A 9,560-nucleotide genomic window follows, 5' to 3' on the forward strand; every position below is an offset into this window, starting at 1 on the left:
CGAGGACACCAGACTCCCCTTTTATTTTGGACACTGTTTTACTTTATGGACTCACTTTCCCTTATTTTCTGTTTAATAAAAGCCTCTCCGAGGCCTGACGCCACACCCACTGTGTCTGTCGTTTGCCCCTCCCGCCACAGTGGTGGAGAATGCGGGCAAGGCGGGGCTTAGACAGCGCAGTGGGCAACACCTGATGACGTCATCCCCTCTCGCTCGCAAAAGTTCGTGAAAACCCGGACAGGGACGGAGGAACGACGGAGACGGCCTCCCAGCCGCAAGAAGGGTAAGTGATGTTTCAGTTAGTCACTTATCCTGCGGTTGGTTGAGGCTGTCGACTAATACCGGTTTTTCTGTCCCTGTTCCGGTACGCGGCGAGAGGGAGCGTTGCCTTGGAGAGGAATCCCCGCCCACTCCGACCGCTGGAGCCTGGATGAGGAAGGTAGCACTCCTGCGTGGGCGGCGACCTTAGGACGGGGATGTCGCTTGGGGGGGGGAATGTGGCGAGGCGTCTGCCCGCCCCCCTAATTTTCATCACCACCCCGTCCCGTATTCGCCGCCCTTCTCCAGGCTCCCGACGGGAGTGGGTGTGTAGGGGAGAGGAGGGGCGTGTAATCGGCTCGGGCTGGCGGCGTGTGATGGGGACACCTGATGTAAATGAAGCCTCATCACCGCCGCTGTTTAAATCCCGAGCGCGCCTCTCCTCGGGAGACCGGTCTCTTTCCCCCGTGCATGCACGCTGGTGTCCTCGCGGGTCCAGGAAGGGGTGAAGAGGGAATCCCGCGCCGACCAGGAGGACGAGCCGCCGGACCCGCGGTTCCGGCTAAGCCGCCAGAAGTCGCCACCCCAGCGCCGGACAGCACGAGAGGGATGAGCCTGCCGGAGATGCCGCCGCCCTTTGCACCCCGGCGCCAGTATGGGAAGCGCCCGCGGCCGCCGGACTCCGCCCCTCTCCTGGACCCTTCCCCTCTGAACACTACCGTTCCGTCACGCTGCCCCAGCACCCGAGGACACCAGACTCCCCTTTTATTTTGGACACTGTTTTACTTTATGGACTCACTTTCCCTTATTTTCTGTTTAATAAAAGCCTCTCCGAGGCCTGACGCCACACCCACTGTGTCTGTCGTTTGCCCCTCCCGCCACAGTAACTAGACTGACCTTGGAAGCAAATGTAATTTGCTGCCGCTAGGGGCGCGTCTAGATTCTAGGCTAGGTAAACACATTATCTGTCCATTTTTGTTCTGAAAGTGAACTACTCCTTTAACTCAGGTCCATTATCAGATACAGCTTTTGATTTTATTGACTAAATTAAATTACCATTAAGATTAATAATACTTTAAGTATTTTCATTGTTAGTTCGTGTTAACTAATGTAGTTCGCTAATTGTAACAACTGGACACTTGTAAAGTGTTATCAAGATGTCACTGTGTTCAAACACAAACTCAAAACAAATAAAATAAAGTATAATAAGAGGTAACACTTTACAACAAGGTGTCATTTGTGAACATTTGTTAAAAGTATTAACTAACATGAACAAAACAATTAACAATACATTTATTACACTATTTACCAATCTTAATGTTAGTTCATAAAAATACAGCCATTTATTGTTCATGCTAGTTCATAGTGCAGTAACTAATGATAACAAACACAACCTTTGATTTTAATAATGCATTAGTACACTTAAAAATAAAGGTGCTTTAAAAGGTTCTTCACAGTGATGCCATAAAATAACCATTTTTGGTTCCACAAAGAACCAGTCAAAGGTTCTTTAAAGAACCATCTCTTTTTTACCTTTTTATAATCTGAAGAATCTTCTTTCACTAAAAAACCTTTTGTAAAACAGGTTCTTCAGATGTTAAAGGTTCTTTATGGAATCGTTTAGACAAAAATGGTTCTTCAATGGCATCATGAAGCGAGTGTAAATGCTGAAATTAACACCAACTTAGATAATAAATGCTGTAGATGTATTGTTTGTTCCTAACTGATGTTTATGTACTAATGAACACAGAGATGTTCTGAACAGATATTTTACTGGTAAATGACACTGATAAGAGTACTAACAGTAACCAAAAGGCATTAACAGATTTTAGGTATTTTAATGACAATCTTAAAATATTATGGAGCTAAAGATGATTTTAATTTTCCAGAGAGTTTGAATTCTAGCCAACCCAAAATCACAATAATAAAAAATATATAAAAATGAATCATGTTTTTTTTTCTTTAAAAAAAGAACAAATGTCTTTGAAGTGAATTAAAAAAGAAGCCCTCACAAAATTATATTGATTTCACCAATTAGATTTCTGCAAACAAAAATAAATCAAGAAATGCGACCCTAAAGTGTTAATGTGGTTTTGTGTATTTCACATGAATAAAAATGACTAAAAAGCCCAGATTTTTTTTGTGTGTAAATGTTTTCAAATTAAAAATCATTTTTTATGCCAATTTTCAGAAAATTACTTTATGTAACATTAAAGTTTTTATCTAAAAAAATAAGAATGATAATACATTTTTAAAATAAATTTTTAAAGAAATATTTAGCTAGGATTCAAACTGACCGGAAACTCTCCTTCAAGGTCAGCAAAAATACCAACTTAAGATTCTTTTGCAGATGCATATCTATCCCACTTTAAAGCGGTTTACACAGAATAGTACATCATCCATGTTAACACAGTGCATCTCTTCACTGCTGAATCAAAACATGTCCAACCAAACCTTGTGTGGATCTCTGACTCTCAATCGCAAAGGCTCAGCAACTCTTTAGAGTCGTATGTAATAACTGGTAACTGTCTGGCTGTGATGGCACCTTGTGCTTCCACTTTTATATTCACATGCTTTATTTTCCAACGATTATTGTCCATTGGTGAGCGAATGAGCCCAAACACTTTCTCAAAAATCCCAAGGCAGGCATTGTCACGGTGGATGGTCCCGGCTACGGCCACTAACACCAGTCCATGAGCTGAAGATATACACTTTAACCCCTGACCCTCCAAGTTTGGGCAGAACAACAGACCTTCTTGTCCTACAAAAGCATGAAGCCGCTGACTGACAAGCTCCGCCCCATTGAACTCATCTGCACACTGATCTCCTGTACATGAGATAAGCCGAAGTCTCACATCTGGCCAGAAATGCTGAGGACCCCAATCTTCAGCCGGTTTCCCTTGAATGGGGTTTTGAGAGTTCAGAAGGGTGAAGAACCACTGGCAGAACTGTTTTCCCAAAGCTGGAAGGTCTGACAGACCATCTCCAACATCATTTGATACCACTGTGTACTTCTCACGCCTTGAGATCTGTTAGAAGTAAAATTCAGTGCAGGTGTCATATACAGTAAATAAAGTTGAGGTCAAAAGTTTACATACACCTTGCAGAATCTGCAAAATGTTAATTGTTTTACCAAAATAAGAGGGATCATAGAGAATGCATGTTATTTTTTTTTATTTATCATTGACCTTAAGATATTCCACATGATAAGCATTTTCATGTTGTCCACAAGAGAAAATAATAGTTGAATTTATAAAAATCACCCTATTCAAAAGTTCACGTACACTTGATTCTTAATACTGTTATCTGAATGATCCACAGCTGTTTTTTTGTTTTGTTTAGTGATAGTTGTTTATGAGTCGCTTGTTTGTCCTGAACAGTTAAACTGTCTGTTGTTCTTCAGAAAAATCCTTCAGCTCCCACAGATTCGTTTTTTTTTTTTTATGTATTTGAACCCTTTCCAACAATGACTTTATAATTTTTGAGATCCATATTTTCACATGGAGGCTTCATAGTACAGAAGGCTCAAACACTTACTGATGCTCCAGAAGAAGAAAAAAACTATACATTAAGAGCCAGGGGTGTAAACTTTTGAACAGAATGAATGTGTGTACATTTTTCTTATTTTGCCTAAATGTCATATTTATTTAATTTAGTACTGCCCTTCAGAAGCTACAGAAGATATTTGTTTCCCAGAAGACAAAATAAGTCAAATTTACCCTGATCTTCAATTCCAAAATGTTTTCACCCCTCGGCTCTTAATGAATTGTGTTTCCTTCTGGAGCATCAGTGAGTGTTTAAACCTTATTTTGGTAAAATAATTAGGTGTATGTAACCTTTTAACATCAACTGTATTCAGTTTTTAAAGAATGACATTTAAGCCTTTTCTTAACATGTTTAAGCAGTCACAGTCAGTGCTTTTCAGAATTTGGGAAGCTTTTTTATATAATCAATTAAATTACTTAATTACACAATTTTCACCACAGTTCATTTCTTTTTAAAGAAATCAATAATTTTACTCAGCAAGGTCAAAAAAGATTATTAGAATATTAGATACAACAAGCATATTACAATGATTTCTGCAAGTACACTGAAGGCAGGAGTAATGATGCTAAAAATGCAGCTTTGCCATCAGGAATGAATTGCATTTTAAAATAGAAAACAGTTATTTTTATTTACAGCTTTTTATTTATTTTTTGCATTTGTAATTGCTCTTTACTGAACAACTTTAATAAGGGTTCAATTCTTATTTATACGGTGAACATGTGGTGTGTTCACTTGCCTAATAATATTTTAAATGAGTTATGTTATTAAAGTTACGTATTTTTGGATGTCATAACCTTATTTGTAAAGGTTACATTTATCATAAACAATGAAAACAACTATTTACATTTTTTTTTTATTACTTTTTTTTTTTTTTTTTTGTGGGGCCACTGAAAATTTTGGCAGGTCAGTAGAAAAAATCCTTAGCGTTGAGCCCTGGCTAGTGTGTACTTATAATACTTTGGTGCCCCTTTCCAAGCATTTAGAACACTCCCTGTACAGCAGTGTTTTTAATTACAAGTGCTGTCAATCATAATTATCACAGTTTCATTTTAATGGCCGTTTGTTGCAAAGTCCTGTCTATTTAACAGCTCATGTAATCCAGAATAGAAGGCAGCCAGGTGGGGCAAAATACAGTTCATTATGTCAATATTTAATATATAATAAGATGCATGATATGTGCAAATATAACACGGTCAATCCAGGACAGAAGGAAACATTACGTGTTTAAAGTTATATGTTCAATAAACATTGATCTTTGCTCCATTGAAATCAGGTGGGGTTGTATATAGTGGGTGGGGTGTTATAAAAATGTACAAATGCAATTTAAAACAGATGTTCTATGACTAGTAAAACAAAAAGAGAAAGAAGGAACAAAAAAATAATAACTGATTTAGCTATAATCTCTACTTCAGCTTTACAGACTGACATTATTTAACTTTTCATGCCCAAAGATACATTATTTTTTTAAAGAACTGCACTAACATTCTTGTCAACAATATGTAAGACAGCTTGGATATGTTTTAGCTTTCATCTTCTCATTCTCATTCTTTTCAATCTTCTCATTCTGTCTATTTAACTGTATTAGGAAAGTTGACTCCTATTGTTTCAATTAAACAGCCTTAAGGCTAAAATTAATTATAACCTCAACATATACTTTGACAATATATATTTGCAAATTATATTAATGTTTAATAACATATTTTAAGTTCTTTGCTTAGTGCCAGCACTGGTTCATTAGATGGCCCTGCAGACTGATAAATAATTTAATGTAATGTGTTTAATGTCAACTACCCATTATTATAATTTCATTAAATAAAACTGCAATACAATAAAACTATTTTATTAGTTTAGTACTATAATGTATAAATACTCTATACTATATTACACAACGTAATAAATCATTTTTATCACAATTTAAATTCAACTTTGTATAATAGCAATGTGAAAACAGGGAGAAATATACTAAACTCTAATGAAAATATGAAAAATGTGTCAGTATAAAAAGTAAGAAATAACACCTTAACGGTCCTAAAATAGACTTTTTTTAAACTTCTTTTTAAATTGTATATATATTTTTCCCTACCATGCAAACATGTTTTTGACATTGTGTTTAGAGGTTCACTTTGGATACCTACCTCACCAAATGACCAGTACTCAATGGTCCTCCTTATCAGCTGTTGTTTCTCACTATTAGGGGGCATGGCAACTCCTTCATTGGCAAGATACTTAAAAATGGCATCCCGATGTACCTTCTTCCTTTTGAGGAGCTCCTCAGCATCTTGTGAGTACGTTATGATGGCCTCAATGGCCTCTGTTGATCGGGAAACAAGACTGTGACAGCATGAAAACACTCATAGCTCATAGAAAACATATTTATTATAACCTGACATAAAACAGAACAGTAACAACTACTCAAAATCGAGTGCCGTTGCCATCAGACATGTGCAATGTTTACAGAAAAGTCTGGAAGAGGTTAGCTTTACGGTACTGCCTTACCTTGCGTGCTCTCTACACCAATCAGTCGATTCGTTACTGTGTCTTTAAGGGCGAACAAGTCGCCCAGAGGTAATAATCTTAACAGTTTTCGACAGCCACTTTGCTCTTTTGTTGACAACTTTGACATACTTACACAAGTTATGTCAGGCTACACATCTTACGTACATCTACTGATATGCAATGTGAAAGTAGAACAAGCAGTTGCTTCCGTTGTTTTGCCGCACCACAGCGCCTCCACAGTCCACAGAAAAAACGTCTCTTCAAAATAAAAGTTCAAAGCGACTCTTACTAGACGGTATTTTATGAATAAAAAAAACATGCATCTCTGCCATAAATAGTCAAATTTTCGACTACTACTATTTACGAATAACTGCATTTTTAAAAAACATTTTAACACTATATGTAAAAAAAAAAAGTGAACGATGTTGTGTGGCACTGTGGGTAAATGTAACATAGTTCTTTCTTTTGACCACTGTAATCAATCTTGATTTTTTTTCTTGTTCTTTTGGACAGTCAAAGAAACGTGAATTTTATTGTAAATTTTCGTGGACAGGTGTTCAAGTGAAAAAGAAGCATCCCTTTCATAATTATTTATTTAAATAAACATTTTATTTAACACTGCTATATGGCTGTTGTCAAATAAAATCTACACACACACACACACACACACACACACACACACACACACACACACACACACACACACACACACACACACACACACACACACACACACACACATCATGTAAACAAAAACTTTCATTTAGGATAGGATGTGATTAATCACGATTAATTGTTTGACAACAGTAATGCAAATCTATTTACACTGCAATTTATAAATGCATAAATAGTTTCATTATATTTGTGTTTTAAATTTAACATTTAAATTTTAGAAATATAGAAATATTTACCAATACTCTAATTACTATTACTTATATTCAATTTCTGCAGTAATAACCCTAATACTATTAGACAACGCAAAAATCTTGGTGTAGTTTTTGATTTTGACTGCAAATGTATATATTAATATTATATAGCATGACTTCCAAAACCATGTAGTCTAAATATGAATTACTGATTTTATCAGTCCAATCCGCTCTGGGTCGATCTGCTGACAACAGGAAATAAAATAAAAATATACATCTGATTATGGCCTTTAACTTTACATCTGCTCTTTTCCATTGTTTCTATTTTGTTAGACCTCGACTTGAAAATGAAGATCTCACCTTGTGACAAGTTAAGCTGCCTTGATTTACAAGAATTTGCAGAGCGACCTCCAGTGGAAAGGGTTTGGAATAACCATCCTGGAAAAATAAAATTGTGACGGTTACATGGTGATAGAATTTAATGATTATGATCATGATGATTAATTTTATTATGAGATGATTGAAATTAAAAACAGTGACTGACAGGAGTAACAGAGAGAGAGAGCATGGTATACTTACAGTGCTGATCCTCATTGGAGACATATTTTATCCCTGTGGTACTCGCCAGTCATCAGATAGTGGGGCTGTGTAACCCACACCCAAGATCAGTTGCAATCAGTTTGAATTTTAGGGTGTCTGGGTTTATCAGAAGGTTTTCCAGCTTAATATCCACGTTGGCAGCGCGTCTGAGCTGCAAATGTCTGGTTTATGATAACCCAGCCATATCCTTTTCAATAGCCATTATTTTGCACCAGGGCAAACTAATTAAATTCCTCAAATTTCATTGCCTCCTGATCAACAAAACTAAAAAATGGATTTGAGTAAGAACTATATACAGTTATTGTGTTCAGAGTTCCCTTATTTTAATCATTAATCCTGAACATACATGTCAAGTTTCATGAATTCATACAAACATGTAAAGCATGTCTAAACAGGTCTGACAGGTGAAATTTAGACTATAAGACACACCAAGTATGTGGTTGCATAAATCAGATGAGAATAATACAGTACAAGAATAACTATCTAGATATTTCAAGTAATGAAAAATGATAAAGCCTCATCCTATGTAGTATAAATGATGGATTCATGTCTGTTGTAAGATGAATAAGAAATGTTGACATAAAATGTCAAGCTGTGACAGAACCCATTTTATCAAAAATTATTTGAATTATCTGAATATATGTGCTTTAAAAAATTCATCACACACAAGTAAAAAAAAAAAAAAAAAAATCATGGAGACCACTGACAGGTTCCTCCAGCAATTGTTCTCCACTCCAGTCATCATTGACTTCATGCAGACCACTGATAGGTTCCCCCAGCGATTGTTCTCCATTCCGGTCATCATTGACTTCATGGAGACCAGTGATAGGTTCATCCAGCATTTATTATCCACTCCGGTCATCATCGACTTCATGGAGAGCACTGATAGGTTCCCCCAGTGATTGTTCTCCACTCCAGTTATCATTGACTTCATGCAGACCTCTGAAAGGTTCCTCCAGCAATTGTTCTCCACTCCAGTCATCATTGACTTCATGCAGACCACTGATAGGTTCCTCCAGTGATTGTTCTCCACTCCGGTCAACATCGACTTCATGGAGACCACTGATAGGTTCCTCCAGCAATTGTTCTCCACTCCAGTCATCATTGACTTCATGGAGACCACTGATAGGTTCCTCCAGCGATTGTTCTCCACTCCGGTCAACATCGACTTCATGGACACCAATGATAGGTTTCTCCAGCGTTTATTATCCACTCCGGTCATTATTGACTTCATGGGGACCACTGATAAGTTCCCCCAGCGATTGTTCTCCACTCCGGTCATCATTGACTTCATGGAGACCACTGATAGGTTCCTCCAGCGATTGTTCTCCACTCCGGTCAACATCGACTTCATGGACACCAATGATAGGTTTCTCCAGCGTTTATTATCCACTCCGGTCATCATTGACTTCATGGAGACCACTGATAGGTTCCTCCAGCGATTGTTCTCCACTCCAGTCATCACTGACTTCATGGAGACTACTGATAGGTTCCTCCAGCGATTGTTCTCCACTCCAGTCATCACTGACTTCATGGAGACTACTGATAGGTTCCTCCAGCGATTGTTCTCCACTCCGGTCATCATTGACTTCATGGAGACCACTGATAGGTTCCTCCTGTGATTGTTCCCCAGTCCGGTCATCATTGACTTCATGGGAACCACTGATAGGTTCCTCCAGCGAATGTTCTCGACTCCAGTCATCACTGACTTCATGGAGACCACTGATAGGTTCCCCCAGCGATTGTTCTCCACTCCAGTCATCAACGACTTTATGGAGACCACTGACAGGCTTC

At 37.9% G+C, this 9,560-nt stretch overlaps 1 protein-coding gene across 1 annotated transcript; it reads right to left on the reverse strand.

Moving 5' to 3' along the window:
• Nucleotides 1-2,080: 2,080 nt before the first annotated feature.
• c8h3orf38 (chromosome 8 C3orf38 homolog) lies at nucleotides 2,081-6,510 on the reverse strand. The gene is made up of 3 exons (XM_073846139.1): nucleotides 6,301-6,510; nucleotides 5,940-6,115; nucleotides 2,081-3,287 (listed from the first exon to the last, which is right to left on the reverse strand). Exons 1-3 carry the CDS (start codon nucleotides 6,425-6,427, stop codon nucleotides 2,733-2,735), a joined length of 858 nt encoding a protein of 285 aa, XP_073702240.1. The 5' UTR covers nucleotides 6,428-6,510; the 3' UTR covers nucleotides 2,081-2,732.
• Between the last annotated feature and the right edge of the window lie 3,050 nt (nucleotides 6,511-9,560).

Source organism: Garra rufa, chromosome 8 (assembly GCF_049309525.1).
Source record: "Garra rufa chromosome 8, GarRuf1.0, whole genome shotgun sequence".
Classification (NCBI taxonomy): Eukaryota; Metazoa; Chordata; class Actinopteri; order Cypriniformes; family Cyprinidae; genus Garra; species Garra rufa.

What these genes read in the sequence shown, in the direction of transcription:
- c8h3orf38 (XM_073846139.1), bottom strand. Translation starts at nt 6,427, where the DNA reads ATGTCAAAGTTGTCAACAAAAGAGCAAAGTGGCTGTCGAAAACTGTTA. An exon ending in TGGTGTAGAGAGCACGCAAG is followed by an intron (nt 6,116 to 6,300) that starts GTAAGGCAGTAC and finishes CCCGATCAACAG; the next exon opens with AGGCCATTGAGGCCATCATA. An exon ending in AGTACTGGTCATTTGGTGAG is followed by an intron (nt 3,288 to 5,939) that starts GTAGGTATCCAA and finishes TACTTCTAACAG; the next exon opens with ATCTCAAGGCGTGAGAAGTA.